General features: G+C 38.7%; 1 protein-coding gene across 1 annotated transcript in view; it reads right to left on the reverse strand.

Moving 5' to 3' along the window:
* AXDND1 (axonemal dynein light chain domain containing 1) overlaps nt 1–21,558 on the reverse strand; it is a 104,808-nt gene that overhangs the window by 41,363 nt on the left and 41,887 nt on the right. The window contains exons 12-16 of the mRNA XM_059412808.1: nt 16,796–16,916; nt 14,969–15,070; nt 13,474–13,637; nt 5,061–5,133; nt 2,206–2,440 (exon numbers count right to left, since the gene is read on the reverse strand). Of these exons, the coding sequence (XP_059268791.1) occupies nt 2,206–2,440; nt 5,061–5,133; nt 13,474–13,637; nt 14,969–15,070; nt 16,796–16,916 (695 nt within the window). The remainder of the gene's footprint in view (nt 1–2,205; nt 2,441–5,060; nt 5,134–13,473; nt 13,638–14,968; nt 15,071–16,795; nt 16,917–21,558) is intronic.

The following is a 21,558-nucleotide window of genomic DNA, read 5'->3' on the forward strand; positions in this document are numbered from 1 at the left end:
GATAAATGGTACTGGAAAAACTGAACAGCTGCATGCAAAAGAATGAAACTGGACCATTGTCTTATACCATACACAAAAATAAACACAAAATGGATTAAAGACTAAATGTAAGACCTGAAACCATAAAACTCCTAGAAGGAAACAGGCAGTAATCTATTATAAGTGATCAAGATGGCTGGTACTGGCACAAGGACACACATCCAGATCAATGGAATAGAATTCAAAGTCCCGAAATAAAACCATACATCCATGGTCAACTAATTTTTGACAAGAGTGTCAAGATCATTAAATGTGGAAAACATGGTCTTTCTAACAAATGGTAGTGGGATAACTGAATATCCACATGCAAAAGGCTTTACCTCATACTATGTATAAAAATTAACTCAAAATGGGACGCCTGGGTGGCTCAGTTAGTTAAGCAGCTGCCTTTGGCTCAGGTCATGATCCCAGCGTCCTGGGATCAAGTCCCACATCGGGCTCCTTGCTTGGCAAGGAGTCTGCTTCCCCTCTGCCTCTGCCTGCCGCTCTGTCTGCCTGTGTGCTCTCGCTCTCTCTGGCAAATAAATAAATAAAATCTTTTTAAAAATTAACTCAAAATGGTCAAATATCATAATATAAGAGCAAAAACTACAAAACTCTTAGATGAACACATAAGGGTAAGCTTCATGACTTTAAATTTGGCAAAGGATTCAAAGATATGACACTGAAAGCACAAACAAAAAAAAAGAAAAAAAGGTAAATAGGACTTCATCAAAATTTAAAATTTTGGACTGCAAAGGACACCATCCAAAAAATGAAAAAATAGCCCATGGAGTAAGAGAAAATATTTACAATTCATATAGCTGAAAAAAACACTTGTATATAGAGTATATAAAGAACTCTAACAAATCAGTAACAGAAAAACAAAAACAAAAAAAATTAAAACATGGACAAAGGATCTGCATAGACATTTCTCCAAAGAAGATATATAAATGGCTAGTAAGCTTTAAAAAGATGCTCAACATCAGTAGTCATCAGGAAACCATGAATCAAAACCATTATGAGATACTACTACATACTCACTCATATGGCTAGAATCAAAAGTCAGACAACAAGTGATGGCAAGGATGTGGAGAAATCATAGCCCTCATACACTGGGGGTCGGTATTTAAAACTGTGATAATGGTGGCACAAGTCCGTGAATGTACTAAAAATCATCAAATTATTAAGGTTTTGTTAATAAAAGGTTAAAAGGTTTTGTTTATTTATTTGAGAGACAGAGAGAGCATGAACTGAGGGAGAGGCAGACTCCCACTGAGCAGGGATTCTGACTCGGAGCTCAGTCCCAGGACCCTGGGATCATGACTTGAGGGGTGAAGCCAGATGCTTAAGCGACTAAGCCATCCAGGTGCCCCCAAATTATATACTTTAAATGGGAAATTGTACTACATATGAATTATCTCTCAAAAAAAGTAGTGCTCAGGGACACCTGGGTGGCTTAGCCGGTTAATGGTTGCGTTCAACTCAGGTGATAATCCCAGAGTTCTGGGATCAAGTCCTGATCCCAGCCTGTTTCTCCCTCTGCCTGCCATTTCCCTGCTTTGTGCTCTCATTCTCTCTGATTTAAAAAAAAAAGGAAAAGAAAAGAAAAAAGAAAAGAAGCAGTGCTCAATACTTTATTTTGTTTTGTTTTTTGTTTTTTAAAGATTTTATTTCTTTATTTGACACAGAGATAGAGAACACAAGTAAGCAGAGCAGCAGGCAGAGGGAGAGAGAGAAGCAGGCTCCTCTGCTAAGCAGGGAGTCCGACGCGGGGCTCAATCCCAGGATGCTGGAATCATGACCTGAGCTGAAGGCAGCCGCTTAACCAAATGAGCCACCCAGGCGCCCCTTGTTTGATTTTTAAAACTGTATGTAACATTATTTAGATTTTATTTCTTTTTAAATATTTTATTTATTTATTTGACAGAGAGAAATCACAAGTAGATGGAGAGGCAGGCAGAGAGAGAGAGAGGGAAGCAGGCTCCCTGCTGAGCAGAGAGCCCGATGCGGGACTCGATCCCAGGACCCTGAGATCATGACCTAAGCCGAAGGCAGCGGCTTAACCCACTGAGCCACCCAGGTGCCCCACATTATTTAGATTTTAAATATTAATTGTATTACAAATAATAATCATGATTAAAATGCTTTATAATGTCAAACAACATGTCATTGTTTTTTTCTTACCATTATCCCCATTTATTCTTATTTCAAATTCTTTATAGAGTCTTCCTATGGTTTTCACAATTTCCTGCATGTACTGTAGCTCTGATGGCATATCCCCCTCCATACTTTTGTGGCGATTCAATATCCCAAACCCAATATCTGTCCAGTTTTCCTGTAAATGTTTAATAATCTTGAGAGAATCATATTTTGACACTAGCAAATACCCAGTATACTTGTCTTTATCTTCAGTTAACACCTAGAGAATGAAAGAGGGTGAGGAAATTAGACTATTATTCACTAATGATTTCATCAAAATCTACCCAAGATCCTTATTTCTCAATGACTGCCTATTATTTTAGAGTTATATACCCTATTATTACTTGTTCATACAATTTTTTCATGTGACATGAAAAATTATTATTATTTTCAAAATTAAAGCTATTTAAGTGTCTGCCTTCAGCCCAGGACCCTAGGATCAAGCCCCAACGCTCACTCCCTGCTCAGCAGGGAAACTGCTTCTCCCTCTTCCTCTGCCTGTGGCTCCCTCTTTTTTAAAAAATTAAAGTGAATTTAGATTAATTATAATACCCTGTAAGATAACCCATATTTTACCAGATGAAAATAATTATATTAAATCCTATATGGGTAAAAATTAGTAACAAGCAAATTAGGACCAGAATGTTTAATTACTGAGCATGTTTAATTACTACCTGCTTCAGTGAGGATATCACCTATCTGTTTACATGATCCCCATTGGACTGGGAAAGTTGCTAGAATGTATAGGTTGTGTTTTATTTGTCTAGCCCAGAGTCCAAGTCCTTTAACAAAGTGTAATTGACAGAGATGTGATTCAGATAATGCAAACGAATCACCCCTGCTTCAAAAACAGTAATCAGCACAGGGAAGCCATGTAGCAGAGCACTTAGGAGCAAGGATTTGGGGGGTGGAGAGACCTGGACTTATTCTGACTCCACCACTTAACCATTTATAGACAACTCGGGCAAGTGACTTAACATTTCTAAGCCTCCCTTTCACGTCTGTGAGACTGGGAATAAAAAACCTACATCAGGTGGTTGCGGTGAAAAGTACCACACTGTGTGGAAAGCACCTCCCACCCAACAGGGTAAGTGCTTAATGAAGGCCGATTATTATTATTATTTTTTAAAGATTTTATTTATTTATTTGACACAGAGAGATCACAAGTAGGCAGAGAAGCAGGCAGAGAAAGAGGGGAAGCAGGCTCCCCGCTAGAGTAGAGAGCCCGATGCGGGGCTCGATCCCAGGACCCCAAGACCATGACCTGAGCCGAAGGCAGAGGTTTAACCCACTGAGCCACCCAGGTACCCCCGATTATTATTATTCCTGTGAAATAAAGCTGTGTGATTCTTTTTCAGTCTTATCTATGAAATGTCAAAACTGCCGGATAAACAGAGTCACTAAACCTGCTACATACAAACAGGACTACAAACATCTTCAATTCTGACACTATTCTGCTCCTGCCTTTCCAGAAGATAAGAAAACAGCTTCCTGGGATCTGGAGGAGACTTCGTCAGGCTGAGTCTGACACTCACTTCGGAGGTATTTCAATATCTTACATGGTTTCCTTTGTCAGCCTGCTATGACATTATAGTAATTTGATTAATGAAAGCTCCAACTCTTTTAAGGAGACGTTACTAATAAACCAAGTGTAGTATACACCTACAGCGGAATAGTCTTCAGCCTTTGAAAGGAAGGAAATCCTGACACAGGAAACCAAACAGACAAGCCTTAAGGACATTTTGCTGAAGGAAATAAGCCCGTTACAAAGGGACAGATACTATGGACAGATATGTCCAGACATATGGTGTCTAGCATAGTCAAATTTTTTTAAAAAGATTTTATTTATTTATTTGACAGAGAGAGAGACATCAAGAGAGGGAACACAAGCAGGGGGAGTGGAAGAGGGAGAGGCAAACTTCCTGCTGGGCTTGATTCCAGGACCCTGGGATCATGACCTGAGCTGAAGGCAGATGCTTAACGACTGAGCCACCCAGGTGCCCCTAGCATAGTCAAATTTGGAAAGACAGAAAGTGGAATGGTGGTTGCCAGGGACTGGGGGAGGAGGAAATAGAGGGATTCTTGTATTATGGGTAGAGTTTCAGTTCAAGAAGACAAAAAAATTCTGGACATGGATGGTGGGGGCGGTGTACGACAATGTAAAAGTACTTAATGTCCCTGAACTATACACTGAGAAATGACTAAGATGGTCAATGTGATGTCATGAATATACTGTACCACACGTTTTTAAAAAGATGGTATGAGGGGCGCCTGGGTGGCTCAGTTGGTTGGGCAGCTGCCTTTGGCTCAGGTCATGATCCCAGGGTCCTGGGATCAAGTCCCGCATGGGGCTTTCTGCTCAGTGGAGAGCCTGCTTCTCCCTCTGCCTGCTGCTCTGCATACTTGTGCACTACCTCTCTCTCTCTGTCAAATAAATAAATAAAATCTTTTAAAAAATTAAAAAATAAAACGAAATGAAAAGATCGCAAGAATTTTAAAAGTCCAAGTTGTCCTTAAGACAGAAGGAAGTACAGGAGAGGCACAAATGTCACATCTGTTGATTAGAGGAGAAAATCAGAACTACCCTCACTCCCACCCAACTATCATTTCCCAGTTTTTTCCAGCAGCCTAAATTTATTTGCCTCAAAAATATAAAATAGAACTGAAACGAAAAAATTTTGGTATATTTTTAAAGCCCCTGGAATCTTGCTGTTTTCTTTGTCTTTCATAAAACACAGTATGGCATTTTGAAAGGATGAGGTGTGACTCAGTTGCAGGCGACAAGCAGCAAGCTTACAGACAGCTTTCTGATTACCAAATGTTTTATGAGAAAGTCTTACCTTTTGCCACTGATTGAAGTCTGCAATAACTGATTCAAATGTATTTTCTTTATTAAGAGATGAAATGTCTTTTCTATTGGAAGAAGGAAAAGGAGTAAGAGCAGGCTCTCAGAACAATGTATCAACAAAGAAAACCATGAATCCATACACTACAGAACAATATTAGGTTTCTCCTGAAGGATTTTCAAACATGCCTTCCATGAATGCCTCATAAGCATTCATCTTTACATTTACAAACATAAATATACGTTCAGGCTCCAACCAGCCCTAAGCAATCAAGTTACAGGGTTGGAGATCATGCAAGTATCAAAAGGGTGGTCCCTTTTGGCCACCCAAAATTAGATCATCTTAAGAGCAATTCCTGGAGGAGGAGTCAAGATGGCGGAGAAGTAGCAGGCTGAGACTACTTCAGCTAGCAGGAGATCAGCTAGATAGCGTATCTAAAGATTGCAGACACCTACAAATCCATCGGCAGATCGAAGAGAAGAAGAACAGCAATTCTAAAAACAGAAAACCACTTTCTGAAAGGTAGGACTGGTGGAGAAGTGAATCCAAAGTGACGGGAAGACAGACCCCAGGGGAATGCTCCCGGCAAGCGGCAGAGCAACAGAGCACAAAATCAAGACTTTTAAAAGTCTGTTCCGCTGAGGGACATCACTCCAGAGGCTAAAGCGGGGTGAAGCCCACGCGAGGTCAGCGTGGCCTCAGGTCCCGCAGGGTCACAGAAGGATCGGGGGTGTCTGAGTGTCGCAGAGCTTACAGGTATTAGAACGGGAAAGCCGGCACAGAGACAGAGCTGCTGACAGTGAGCTCACAGCTCAGGGGTACCTTGAACCAGTCGCAGGCTCAGTGAGCTCGGAGCACGGCCAGAGGTCAGTCAGACGGGAGTTACTGGGCGCTGTTCTCTGAGGGCGCACTGAGGAGTGGGGCCCCAGGCTCTTGGCTCCTCCAGGCGGGAGACCAAGAGGCGGCCATTTGTATTCCCGTCCTCTGGAACTCTACGGAAAGCACTCAGGGAACAAAAGCTCCTGAAAGCAAACCCGAGCGGATTACTCAGCCCGGCCCCTCGTAAGGGCGGTGCAATTCCTCATGGGGCAAAGACACTTGAGAAGCACTACACCAGGCCTCTCCCCCAGAAGATCAACAAGAAATCCAGCCAAGACCAAGTTACCAAGGAGTGCAGTTTCAATACCAAGGAGAGCAGCAGAATTCCAGAGGAGGAGAAAGCAAAACACGGAACTCATGACTTTCTCCCTATGATTCTTTAGTGTTGCAGTTAATTTAATTTTTTTTCTTTTTCATTTTTTCTCTAATTCTGCTAAAAATTTTTTAACCTTTACCCTTTTCTTTTTTAACGTTTTTTAACTAGTTTATCTAATATATATTTTTTCTTTTTTATACTTTTCTTTATTTATTTTCTTTTTTTAATTCTTTTCTTTCTTTCTTTCCGAAACTTGTTTTATCCCCTTTCTCCCCCCTCACGATTTGGGATCTCTTCTGATTTGGTTAAAGCATACTTTCCTGGGGTTGTTGCCACCCTTTTAGTATTTTACTTGCTCCTTCATATACTCTTATCTGGACAAAGTGACAAGGCAGAAAAATTCACCACAAGAAAAAGAACAAGAGGCAATACACCAAAGGCTAGGGACCTAATCAATACAGACATTGGTAGTATGTCAGATCTAGAGTTCAGAATGACGATTCTCAAGGTTCTAGCCAGGCTCGAAAAAGGCATGGAAGATATTAGAGAAACCCTCTCGGGAGATATAAAAGCCCTTTCTGGAGAAATAAAAGAACTAAAATCTAACCAAGTTGAAATCAAAAAAGCTATTAATGAGATGCAATCAAAAATGGAGGCTCTCACTGCTAGGATAAATGAGGCAGAAGAAAGAATTAGTGATATAGAAGACCAAATGACAGAGAATAAAGAAGCTGAGCAAAAGAGGGACAAACAGCTACTGGACCACAAGGGGAGAATTCAAGAGATAAGTGACACCATAAGACGAAACAACATTAGAATAATTGGGATTCCAGAAGAAGAAGAAAGCGAGAGGGGAGCAGAAGGTATACTGGAGAGAATTATTGGGGAGAATTTCCCCAATATGGCAAAGGAAAGGAGCATCAAAATTCAGGAGGCTCAGAGAACGCCCCTCAAAATCAATAAGAATAGGCCCATACCCCGTCACCTAATAGTAAAATTTACAAGCCTTAGTGACAAAGAGAAAATCCTGAAAGCAGCCCGGGAAAAGAAGTCTGTAACATACAGTGGTAAAAATACTAGATTGGCAGCAGACTTATCCACAGAGACCTGGCAGGCCAGAAAGAGCTGGCATGATATATTCAGAGCACTAAATGAGAAAAACATGCAGCCAAGAATACTATATCCAGCTAGGCTATCATTGAAAATAGAAGGAGAGATTAAAAGCTTCCAGGACAAACAAAAACTGAAAGAAATTGCAAACACCAAACCAGCTCTACAGGAATTATTGAAAGGGGTCCTCTAAGCAAAGAGAGAGCCTACAGGTGGTAGATCAGAAAGGAACAGAGACAGTATACGGTAACGGTCACCTTACAGGCAATACAATGGCACTAAATTCATATCTCTCAATAGTTACCCTGAATGTTAATGGGATAAATGCCCCAATCAAAAGACACAGGGTATCGGAATGGATAAAAATCCATCTATATGTTGCCTACAAGAAACACATTTTAAGCCTGAAGACACCTCCAGATTTAAAGTGAGGGGGTGGAAAAGAATTTACCATGCTAATGGACATCAGAAGAAAGCAGGAGTGGCAATCCTTATATCAGATCAATTAGATTTTAAGCCAAAGACTATAATAAGAGATGAGGAAGGATCCTATATCATACTCAAAGGGTCTGTCCAACAAGAAGATCTAACAATTTTAAATGTCTATACCCCCAACGTGGGAGCAGCCAACTATATAAACCAATTAATAACAAAATCAAAGAAACACATCAACAATAATACAATAATAGTAGGGGACTTTAACACTCCCCTCACTGAAATGGACAGATCATCCAAGCAAAAGATCAACAAGGAAATAAAGGCCTTAAATGACACACTGGACCAGATGGGCATCACAGATATATTCAGAACATTTCATCCCAAAGCAACAGAATACACATTCTTCTCTAGTGCACATGGAACATTCTCCAGAATAGATCACATCCTCGGTCCTAAATCAGGACTCAAATGGTATCAAAAGATTGGGATCATTCCCTGCATATTTTCAGACCATGATGCTCTGAAGCTAGAACTCAACCACAAGAGGAAGTTTGGGAAGAACCCAAATACATGGAGACTAAAGAGCATCCTTCTAAAGAATGAATGGGTCAACCGGGAAATTAAAGAATTGAAAAAAATCATGGAAACAAATGATAATGAAAACACAATGGTTCAAAATCTGTGGGACACAACAAAGACAGTCCTGAGAGGAAAATATATAGTGGTACAAGCCTTCCTCAAGAAACAAGAAAGGTCTCAGGTACACAACCTAACCCTACACCTAAAGGAGCTGGAGAAAGAACAAGAAAGAAACCCTAAACCCAGCAGGAGAAGAGAAATCATAAAGATCAAGCAGAAATCAATGAAATAGAAACCCAAAACAAAAAAACAACAGAACAAATCGACGAAACTAGGAGCTGGTTCTTTGAAAGAATTAATAAAATTGATAAACCCCTGGCCAGACTTATCAAAAAGAAAAGAGAAAGGACCCAAATAAATAAAATCATGAATGAAAGAGGAGAGATCACAACTAACACCAAAGAAATACAAACTATTATAAGAACATACTATGAGCAACTCTATGCCAACAAATTTGACAATCTGGAAGAAATGGATGCATTCCTAGAAACATATAAACTACCACAACTGAACCAGGAAGAAATAGAAAGCCTGAACAGACCCATAACCAGTAAGGAGATTGAAACAGTCATTAAAAATCTCCAAACAAACAAAAGCCCAGGGCCAGACGGCTTCCCGGGGGAATTCTACTAAACATTTAAAGAAGAACTAATTCCTATTCTCCTGAAACTGTTACAAAAAATAGAAATGGAAGGAAAACTTCCAAACTCATTTTATGAGGCCAGCATCACCTTGATCCCAAAAACAGACAAGGATCCAATCAAAAAAGAGAGCTATAGACCAATATCCTTGATGAACACAAATGCGAAAATTCTCACCAAAATACTAGCCAATAGGAGTCAACAGTACATTAAAAGGATTATTCACCACGACCAAGTGGGATTTATTCCAGGGCTACAAATTTGGTTCAACATCCGCAAATCAGTCAATGTGATACAACACATCAATAAAAGAAAGAACAAGAACCATATGATACTCTCAATAGATGCTGAAAAAGCATTTGACAAAGTACAGCATCCCTTCCTGATCAAAACTCTTTATTTAAAGTGGGGCCGCATGGGTGGCTCCCTGGATTAAAGCCTCTATCTTCAGCTCAGGTCATGATCCCAGGGTCCTGGGATCGAGCCCCACATCGGGCTCTCTGCTCACCAGGGAGCCTGCTTCCTCCTTTCTCTGCCTGCCTCTCTGCCTTCTTGTGATATCTGTCTGTCAAATAAATAAAATCTTTAAAAAAAAAAAAACTCTTCAAAGTGTAGGGATAGAGGACACATACCTCAATATTATCAAAGCCATTTATGAAAAACCCACCACAAATATAATTCTCAATGGAGAAAAGCTGAAAGCTTTTCCACTAAGGTCAGGAACATGGCAGGGATGTCAACTATCACCACTGCTATTCAACATAGTACTAGAAGTCCTAGCCTCAGCAATCAAACAACAAAAGGAAATTAAAGGCATCCAAATCAGCAAAGAAGAAGTCAAACTATCACTCTTCGCAGACGATATGATACTATATGTGGAAAACCTGAAAGACTCCACTCCAAAACTGCTAGAACTTGTACAGGACTTCAGTAAAGTGTCAGGATATAAAATCAATGCACAGAAATCAGTTGCATTTCTCTACACCAACAACAAGACAGAAGAAAGGGAAATTAAGGAGTCAATCCCATTTACAATTGCACCCAAAACCATAAGATACCTAGGAATAAACCTAACCAAAGAGGCACAGAATCTATACTCAGAAAACTATAAAGTACTCATGAAAGAAATTGAGGAAGACACAAAGAAATGGAAAAATGTTCTATGCTCCTGGATTGGAAGAATAAACATTGTGAAAATGTCTACGCTACCTAAAGCAATCTACACATTTAATGCAATTCCTATCAAAGTACCATCCATCTTTTTCAAAGAAATGGAACAAATAATCCTAAAATTTATATGGAACCAGAAAAGACCTCGAGTAGCCAAAGGAATATTGAAAAAGAAAGCCAACGTTGGTGGCATCACAATTCCGGACTTCAAGCTCTATTACAAAGCTGTCATCATCAAGACAGCATGGTACTGGCACAAAAACAGACACATAGATCAATGGAACAGAATAGAAGGCCCAGAAATAGACCCTCAATTCTATGGTCAACTAATCTTCGACAAAGCAGGAAAGAATGTCCAATGGAAAAAAGACAGCCTCTTCAATAAATGGTGTTGGGAAAATTGGACAGCCACATGCAGAAAAATGAAATTGGACCATTTCCTTACACCACACACGAAAATAGACTCAAAATGGATGAAGGACCTCAATGTGAGAAAGGAATCCATCAAAATCCTTGAGGAGAACACAGGCAGCAACCTCTTCTACCTCAACCGCAGCAACATCTTCCTAGGAACATCGCCAAAGGCAAGGGAAGCAAGGGCTATTGGGATTTTATCAAGATCAAAAGCTTTTGCACAACAAAGGAAACAGTTAACAAAATCAAAAGACAACTGACAGAATGGGAGAAGATATTTGCAAACGACATATCAGATAAAGGGCTAGTGTCCAAAATCTATAAAGAACTTGGCAAACTCAACACCCAAAGAACAAATAATCCAATCAAGAAATGGGCAGAGGACATGAACAGACATTTCTGCAAAGAAGACATCCAGATGGCCAACAGAAACATGAAAACGTGCTCCATATCACTCGGCATCAGGGAAATACAAATCAAAACCACAATGAGATATCACCTCACACCAGTCAGAATGGCTAAAATTAACAAGTCAGGAAATGACAGATGCTGGCAAGGATGCGGAAAAAGGGGAACCCTCCTACACTGTTGGTGGGAATGCAAGCTGGTGCAACCTCTCTGGAAAACAACATGGAGGTTCCTCAAAATGTTGAAAATAGAACTACCCTATGACCCAGCAATTGCACTACTGGGTATTTACCCTAAAGATACAAACATAGTGATCCGAAGGGGCACGTGCACACGAATGTTTATAGCAGCAATGTCCACAATAGCCAAACTATGGAAAGAACCTAGATGTCCATCAACAGATGAATGGATAAAGAAGATGTGGTATATATACACAATGGAATACTATACAGCCATCAAAAGAAACGAAATCTTGCCATTTGCGACAATGTGGATGGAACTAAAGCATATCATGGTTAGCGAAATAAGTCAAGCGGAGAAAGACAACTATCATATGATCTCCCTGATATGAGGAAGTGGTGATGCAACATGGGGGCTTAAGTGGGTAGGAGAAGAATAAATGAAACAAGATGGGATTGGGAGGGAGACAAACCATAAGTGACTCTTAATCTCACAAAACAAACTGAGGGTGGCTGGGGGGAGGGGGGGTGGGAGAAGGTGGGCGGGATTATGGACATTGGGGAGGGTATGTGCTTTGGTGAGTTCTGTGAAGTGTGTAAACCTGGCGATTCATAGACCTGTACCCCTGGGGATAAATATATATTGTATGTTTATTAAAAAAAAAAAAAAGAACATGGAATAGAATTTAGTCCCAGGAAGAAAATTAGAAATCATGTAGTCCAAATACCTCATTGTCCCCCTCCCCCTCTTTTTAAAGCTGAGATTTAATTGATACTAGTTTCAGTTGTACATCATGATGATTGGATATTTGTATGTATTAAAATGATCACCACAGTAGGTCTGGTTAACATTCATCACCACACAGTTAAAAGGTTTTTTTCTTGTGATAAGAACTTTTGAAATGTACTCCCTTAGCAAATTTCAATTCTCCAATAAAGCATTATTAAAATAAAAAAAAAAAAAGAGCAATTCCTGTTGAACACATCAGACAAAACAATTTGTAAATAGAGGGGAAGACTAAAGAATATTTAAGATGCAACATTTAGGTCAGGAGCCCAAACTTTTGGTAAGAAGGTTTCCTTTAATATATCTGAAGTCTTGGGGTGCCTGGGTGGCTCAGTTGTTAAGCAACTGCCTTTGGCTCACTTGTGATCCTGGGGTCCTCGGATCAAGCCCTGTGTCGGGCTCCCTGCTCAGCCAGAAGCCTGCTTCTCCCTCTCCCACTCCCCCTGCTTATGTTCCCTCTCTCATTCTGTCTCTCTCTCTCTCTCTCTGTCAAATAAATAAATAAATGAAATCTTAAAAAAAAAATCTCTGAAGTCTCACAAGGAGAAACCTCTTGATAAAAGTTTCTGAAGAGAAAGAGAAAAGAATCCCTGCCTGATCTGTGCTCCCCTCCCAGCCAAGTCAGCAAACAGGGATGGCAGCAGCCAACAGCTTGGATATATGCCAGCTTCAGCTTCGAGAACTTCTAACTCTGCTAACTCAGAAACCTTAGAGGATCTGAAAAATCAAAACCACTGTCCTCAATTTGAAATGGAAATGGCACCTAAACATTTTTCTTCAACAGACAGAACATCTTAAAGTAAACAAACAAACAAACAAACAAACAACCTCCCCCCACACAAAACCTTAAAAATCACTGAATCAAGCCTGCATTCCAAGTCCGGATTCCCAATAAGTTTGGCTGTGATTTAATCATCCCACCTTGGCTTAAGTACTGTATAGGCAGCCTTGTCCCCTGTCAGATTTCTCTAATTGCTACAAAGTATAATATCCAACAAAATCAGTCACCTTATAATGGCGACCCAATGATTCTATTTCTCTGCATATGCACTATGCTATAGAATCTGTAGATGGTTCAAGAAGTTCAGGGGCTCCAATAATGATGACATAAGTTGATGTGATTTTTTAAAAAGAGAAGAGGAGAAAAAGAAAAGAAGAAAACAACAAACCAGCTGAACAGCACAGAGGCAGCAGCAGGAGGGTAGAAGGAGCAGGATGGACCACAGAGATGGTTAGCACCAGAAACCACAGAACCACTCAAGCACCTAGCAAGACCACAGCCTTGGAAGGGCTCCTAGTTATCCGACCAAATCAATGTTAGAGTCATCACAGGAGAAAACAGAGGCAGAGAAAAAGAGAGAAAGAATTGGACTGCATTATCCGACATGACACAGCATAATAAAAACCAGGATTCTTGTAGACCCACCCGTCATTTTGGAGGAACTCCTGCCATTTGGTAAGACTATCCATAATAGTTTGCAATTTCTCCCTTGTAGACTCTTCATTTTGTTCCACTTCATTTTTAAATTTATTCATTGAGCTTCTCCATTTCAGTGTCAATTTCTGCAATAGTGCAAGGTCTGCAGTGTCCTAGGTAATACGCATGGAATCAAACCATTCATTCACATAAAGAATACTTCTCAGTATTCTTAATTCAATATTAATTAGTGTATTAATATTATAATACTAGAGATGTCCATGGAAAATGGATCAAAATGGATCAAATTTGAGATCAAATTTGGATCAAATGGATCAAAATTGAGAAGGTATTCCTCTTTCAAAATATCATCATAACATCACACAGTTCCTTTGCTGGTGGATTTTCCATGGTACATAAAATATTGGAGACAAGATATTTTTCCTTTCCAACATGAGCCTAATTTCCCCATGCGACGTTCATGGGAGGTAGTGTGGTACACTGGGAAGAACAGGAATTTCAAAGTCAAACAAAACCAAACGTGAATCCTAGCCAATTATTGGCTATGTAACCTTACAGGATGTTGTTTAATTTATTAGGATTAATTTTTCTAATCCATAAAATAAAGACCCTAATATATACCTCAAAGGATTTTTATAAGAATGAAGTGAGGGGGGTGCCTGGGTGCCTCAGTCTTTAAGCATCTGCCTTTGGCTCAGCTTGTGATCCTGCGGGTCCTGGGATCAAACCCCGCATCAGGCTCCCTGCTCAGAGGGAAGCCTACTTCTCCCTCTCCCACTCCACCTGCTTATGTTCTCTCTCTCTTTCTCAGATACAGAAATAAAATCTCAGAAGAAGAATGAAATGAGGGATGCCTGGATGGCTCAGCTGGTTAAGCATCTGCTTTCGGCTCACGTCATGATCCTAGGGTCCTGAAACTGAGTCCCACATGGGGCTCCTTGCTCGGCGGGGAGCCTGCTTCTCCCTCTGCCTCTGCCTGCCTCTCTGCCTACTTGTGATCTCTCTCTCTGTGTAAAATAAATAAATAAAATCTTAAAAAAAAAAAAAAAAGAAATGACCAGTGTAAATGGTATGATTCTAGAAACACACTAAATGACACATCTCTCCTTTTTAACCAAGTGTGCGCATTGAATTTTTGCATTAAATTGCATAAAATGGATCAAGAATACCACTACATCAATGAACACAGCTACTTACATTTTTCAGTTTAAATACTAATAAATAGAATAAGTCTATAAATAATATTTGCACTATTGTTAACTTAGAGAAATTATTTAAATTGCTTTAATTAGGCTAGAAGACAAATACAAAGAAACCACAGAACCACTCAAGCACCTAGCAGGTGCTTTCCTTAGATTTTTCATTCCACTCACAATTAAGTGCAAACACAAAACTGTATTTAAAATTTACAAACTTAGCAGTCTTCTTATACCCTCAAAGGCTAGAGTCTCTTTTCTTATAATGTAAGTGAATTGAGCTTTACCTTGGTTGACAGCAGTATGATGAAATGCTTAGTATATTTATTCCAACCTTTTTCATTGAGGTAAAGTCTTTTGGCCAATATGACTCTATTTTTTTCAATTACCTATTTGAAAAAAGTACTAAAATGAGGAATCTAAGACATTAATAAACCACTGTGATTTATTAAACCCAAACCAATTTCAAATATCAATTTCTCACTGAATCACTAATTCAGTCACAATCTTTTGTTTAGATCTTGAACTAATCTTAATCATAAATTCATGCTTTCTAAACCTACTAAACTGAAATCAAACTGAAGTAGTTTGATCTCAAAACCACTTTATACTCTGAAAAATTAGTGAAGACTCCAAAGAACTTTCATTTATATGCACTATATCTACTTGATATTCTCTGTATTGAAACTTAAAACTAAAATCATTTAAAATATGTATTTGTTAATTCACTTAAATGTAACAATAAATCCAATATATATTAACATAAATAGTATTTTGATGTACTCATATGCAAATGAGAGTGAAAAAGGCAAATAACATCTTAATATTGTGATAAAACTAGTTTTCACCTCATGAAAGGGTCTCACGTATCCCCAGCAGGTCCTTGGACCATATTTTGAGAACCACCAGTACATCAAATCAATTATATAGTCATTTAATGAACGACTGTTGTGGACACTGTGCATATAACCATGAACAAAAGAGACAAAGTTCTTTTTTTTAGGGAAGTGACATCCTAGCTGTCACTCATTTCCTATTGGAAAGGACTTTAGGCATGAGCTAACACAAAGCCTCCACAAATTCAAAGTATTTTCCACAGAAACCACTACAAGGGGTCAGTTCTCTATTTAAAATACTTCTAGAGTGAAGAAACTTACTTGTCTTCTTCTTTATTCCACTGAACAGGTCTACCTCTAAAAATATATTATACATTTACTATCATGATTGTTTCCTCTTGACATGAGATTTTAAAATTCTGCATCAGGATGAAACATTGTATCCTAAATGAGATCTGACTATTCCAGAGGAAAATGAGACAGAAATTTGAATCCGGTGATGGTCATAATGTGCTATTAATTCTTAGTAAACATCACGTCCCAGGTGTGAGAATAGGCAACCAACCAGCAAACATTTCAAAAAATAGAATATTGTGAACTATGATACTTCCCTAAAGTGTTATATTAGTGGCCCACAGACTGCCAGATTTTAACTCTTTTGTCATCTTGGATGCCAAGGTAATAGAACCAAAATCATATACTCCTAATATGGTTACACTGTGTAAAAAAATACAAACAACTTATCTAGTTTATTATTAGCATAAATTAAAGTTAAAGGGTTTTTTTTTGGGGGGGGAGTTGTTTTTTTTTAAAGATTTTATTTATTTATTTGACAGAGAGAGATCACAAGTAGGCCGAGAGGCAGGCAGAGCGCGAGAGGAAGAAGCAGGCTCCCTGCTGAGCAGAGGCTCGATCCCAGGACCCTGAGATCATGACCTGAGCCGAAGGCAGGTGCCCTGGTGCCACTGAGCCACCCAGGTGCCCTGAAGTTAAAGTTTTAACCTTTTCACAAACAACAGAAAAAGAATTCTTGCTCATACTTCATAGACTCTGGTGAGAAAAAGATCCCTTAACTTGGCGATAGCCAGGTACTTAATAGAGAAGAAACAAAAGAAAAAAATGTAATTTTCCTTTTTCAAGGCCCAAAATAGCTACATTATTCATAAATTAAATATACATCCTCATTTTTAAAATTTTTGTCTAGATTATTGAAAATTGTAAAACAAAACTTTATTCAGTCAAAAAAGAAGTCTGAGTTATGATTCCAGAGGAACCAACCTTTAGGGCCAGTTCATATGTGGCTGAGCTCCAAAGATCTCTTTCGGCCATTAACTGTTTAATATCACTCTCCATCCTTCCTCTTTGCAATGTGTATAAGTCATGGTATTCTTCTACAACCCTGAAAGAAAAATAAAAAAGTATATACAGACTTTGTTTTTGAGAAGTCACATTTATTGGATAATTATTATGATATTAGACATTTAAATAAACAACTTTGTTCTACAATAGGCAATTTGTTCCTTTAAAAGTTATCATAAAGTAATTATGTATTAATAAAGTATTAATACCACTAATACCAAGTAAAATAGAAGAAAAAACAGTCACATTTCATTTATAAATCTTATAAAAGTCTTAAAGTAAAAAATTACATATATTGTTCCCTGCTCTGAGCTCTTTCCTTCATATTGTTTATTCACTAGAATTTTCACAACATGGTATTCCAATAGAATAACAGCAGTATATCTAATTTTAAAAATCTGAATACAAAATAGAACTAGGGTTCTTTTTAATTTTTTTAAAGATTTTATTTATTTGTTTCATAGAAATCACAAGTAGGCAGAGAGGCAGGCAGAGAGGGGGAAGCAGGCTCCCCACTGAGCAGAGAGCCTGATGTGGGGCTTGATCCCATGACCCTGAGATCATGACCTGAGCCGAAGGCAGAGGCTTAACCCACTGAGCCACCCAGGCGACCAAATTAGGGTTCTTTATTAAAAAAAAAAAAAAAAAAAAAAAAAAAAAACAGTAATTATGAGCCACTATACTTTTAAATTACATATAATGAATATGATTTAAAGAAATTCTCTACCAACCAACTAAAAGATTAAGTATAATCAAGTAAGTGCCTTTTTCCTAACTATCTTTTCTTCATGTTTACCAGAATATACATTTTCCTTCGAACTTACACTAAAGCTTAGAATTAAATTAGAATTAAAAATGCTTCTGAGATTAAATACAAACAAAGTTGTTGTACAAGCCATTTGAAACACCTCCTCCCAAGGAATATTAACTTTGCAACAAGAATTAAAGGCCCAATACAGGAATTCCGCAAAGTGGCAGAATATAAAATCGATGCACAGAAATCAGTTGCATTTCTATACACTGACAATGAGACAGAAGAAAGAGAAATTAAGGAGTGGGTCACATTTACAACTGCACTGAAAACTCTAAGATACCTAGGGATAAACCTCACCAAAGAGGCAAAGGATCTGTACTCAGGAAACTACAGAATATTCATGAAAGAAATTGAGGAAGACACAAAGAAATGGAAAAACGTTCCATGCTCATGGATTGGAAGAACAAATATTGTGGGATTTTTTTAAAGATTTTATTTATTTATTTGAGAGAGAGAGAAAGAGCACATGAGCATGAACCAGGGGGAGAGGCAGAGGAAGATGACGACTCCCTACTGACCAGATGGCCTGAAGCAAGGCTCAATCCAGGACTTTGGGATCATGACCTGCACCAAAGGCAGACACCTAACCAACTGAGTCACCCACGTTCCCCAAGAATACTCTTAAAATGTCTATGCTTCCCAGAACAATCTATATATTCAATGCAATCCCTATCAAAATACCATCAAGTTTTTTCTCACAGAGTTGGAACAAATAATCCTAAAATTTGTATGGAACAAAAACACCCCAAATAGCCAAAGGAGTGTTGAAAAAGGAAACCAAAGCTGGTGGCATCACAATTCCGGACTTGAAGCTCTATTACAAAGCTGTCATCATTAAGGCAGTATGGTACTGGCACAAAAACAGACACATAGATCAATGGAACAGAATAGAGAACCCAGAAATGAATGCTTAATTCTATGGTCAACTCGTCGTTGACAAAGCAGGAAAGAATATCCAATGGAAAAAAGACAGTCTCTTCAACAAATGATGTTGGGAAAACTGGACAGCCACATACAGGAGAATGAAACTGAACCATTTCCTTAAACCATACACAAAAATAATCTAAAAATGGATGAAAGACCTCAATGTGAGATAGGAATCTATCAAAATCCTAGAGGAGAACACAGGCAGCAACCTCTGTGACCTCGGCCACAGCAACTTCTTGCTAGATATGTCTCTGAAGGGAAGAGAAACAAAAGCAAAAAAATGAACTATTGGGATTTCATCAAGAAAAAAAGCTTTTGTACAGCAAAGGAAACAGTCAATGAAATCAAAAGACAACTGACAGAGTGGGAGAAGATATTTTTAAATGTCTTCTTATCAGATATCTTATCAGATAAAGGACTAGTATCCAAAATCCATAAAGAACTTACCAAACTGAACACCCAAAGAACAAATAATCGAATCAAGAAATGGGCAGAAGACATGAACACATTTTTGCAAAGAAGACATCCAAATGGCCAACAGAAACATGAAAAAATGCCCAACATCACTAGGCATCAGGGAAATACAAATCAAAACCACAATGAGATACCACCTCACAACAGTCAGAATGGCTAAAATTAACAAGTCAGGAAACGACAGATGCTAGTGAGGAAGTGGAGAAAGGGGAACCCTTCTACACTGTTAGTGGGAATGCAAGCTGGTGCATCCACTCTGGAAAACAGTATGGGGGTTCCTCAAAATGTTGAATATAGAGCTACCCTGTGCCCAGCAATTGCACTACTGGATATCTACCCCAAAGATACAAATGTAGTGATCCAAAGAGGCACCTGTACCCCAATGTTTAGAGCAGCAATGTCCACAATAGCCCAACTATGGAAAGAGCCCAGACATCCACTGACAGATGAATGAATAAAGAAGATGTGGTGTATATATACAACAGAATATTATGCATCCATCAAAAATGATATCTTTCCATTTGCAATGACATGGATGGAACTAGAGGGGATTATGCTAAGTGAAACAAGTCAATCAGGAAAAGACAATTATCATATGATTTCACTCATATGTGGATTTGAGAAAAAAATAAAGGAGCCTAGAGGAAGGGAGGGAAAAACAAAACAAGATGAAACCAGAGAGGGGGAGAAACCATAAGAGACTCTTAATCACAGGAAACAAACTAAGGGTTGCTGGAGGGGAGTGGTTGAGGGGATGGGTTAACTGGGTGATGGACATTAAGGAGGGCATGTGATGTAATGAACACTAGCTGTTATAAATGACTGATGATGAATCACTGAACTCTATCCGAAACTAATAATATAGTTTATGTTAATTAATTGAATTTAAATTAAAAAAAAATTTTAAGAATTAAAAGCCTGTGGCATAGAATTATTCTAATTTTGGTGAAAGCCAGGAACCACCAGCATCAGTTCTTAAAAGTCTTCTTTTTGGAGACTTCCATTTGTTCAGAGTAACTAATAAAGTAATCAACCTAGGTGTCACATAGGTGAATATACATATGAAAATTCAGGTTATATGCCCTTACAATTTGTGCACATTACTACCTGAAAGTTAGTCACTGATTTTTTTTTTCAGGTAGGCTCACACCCAACATACAGCCCAATGCAGGACCTGAACTCATGACCCCAAGGTCAACACCTAAGCTGAGATCAAGAGTTGGACACTTAACTGATTGAGCCACCCAGGCAACCCAGTTATTTTTTAAAAAGCAGATACTTTTAATGACCCTTGTTTATAATAGCAAAAGAAAAAATTCAGAAATAACCACAATGTTCAATAATAAGGGATTGGTCACATAAAATATATGATATAGCTCTATGACGAAAATACTCTGCAACTAATTAAAAGATTTTGTTGTTGTTAATACTCTGGTACATGGGAAAATTTTTTCATATTGTAACATGAGATAACCCAAATGGTAAAATTATACATTCAGTTTGATCTCATGTATATAAAAAATCCATAGAAGTGAAAAAGTGAAAAATATATGAAAATATTAATAGTGTTTACTTCTGAGAGAAAGAATTATGGGTGTTCTTTTTTCCTTACTTGTTTCTATTTTCCTAATTTTCAATAAAATGTTATTATTTTATAAATTTGTTTAAGATTTTATTTATTTATTTGACAGAGGGAGAGAGATCACAGGCAGAGAGGCATGCAGAGGGAAAAGGGGAAGCAGACCCCCCACTGAGCAGAAAGCCAGATGCAGGGCTCCATCCCAGGACCCTGAGATCATGAACTGAGCCAAAGGCAGAGGCTTAACCCACTAAGCCACCCAGGCGCCCCTGTTATTATTTTTTAAAGTATTATTAAAAATTTCTAATCATTTCTAATCCATCCTACTTCAGATATTCTCCATTTCCTTCCCTTTTTCTCTGGCGTTAGATGTTCTTATAATGGACATTAGCATAAAAGAAGTTCTAACTTGGAGAGCCTGGGTGGCTTAGTTGGTTAGGTGACTGCCTTCAGCTCGGGTAATGATCCTGATGAGGGAGCAGGAGGCTGGCTGAGGACAAAGCAAAAGCTGGCGCCTTGCACCCCCTCTTCACCCGCTCCCCTCCATATGTGTAGCATTCCTCAGGCACCCCTGACTGCCATAAAACAATAAATAGTTAACTTGCAGGGATCGCAATCCTGCAGAACAGGAATCTCCCTTGCCCTACAAGATGTCCTAGAGACCTAAACAGGGAGGTTACCTTATCAATAGCACAAATTTCCAGAGGCAAATAACTCTTGGTTCCTGAAGCCCTAATGTCCCCCTCCCACCATAAACTGGAGGAGACTGGAGTAGAAAGGAATGTAAATGATAGCCAGATCATAATGCCCCACCAAGAATCTCCCAATTATCTTGATGTTAATGCCTGACCTAAAGACGACATTGATCAGGCCATAAGGGCAAAGACT

This window comes from Mustela nigripes, chromosome 10 (genome assembly GCF_022355385.1).
Source record: "Mustela nigripes isolate SB6536 chromosome 10, MUSNIG.SB6536, whole genome shotgun sequence".
NCBI classification, from domain to species: Eukaryota; Metazoa; Chordata; class Mammalia; order Carnivora; family Mustelidae; genus Mustela; species Mustela nigripes.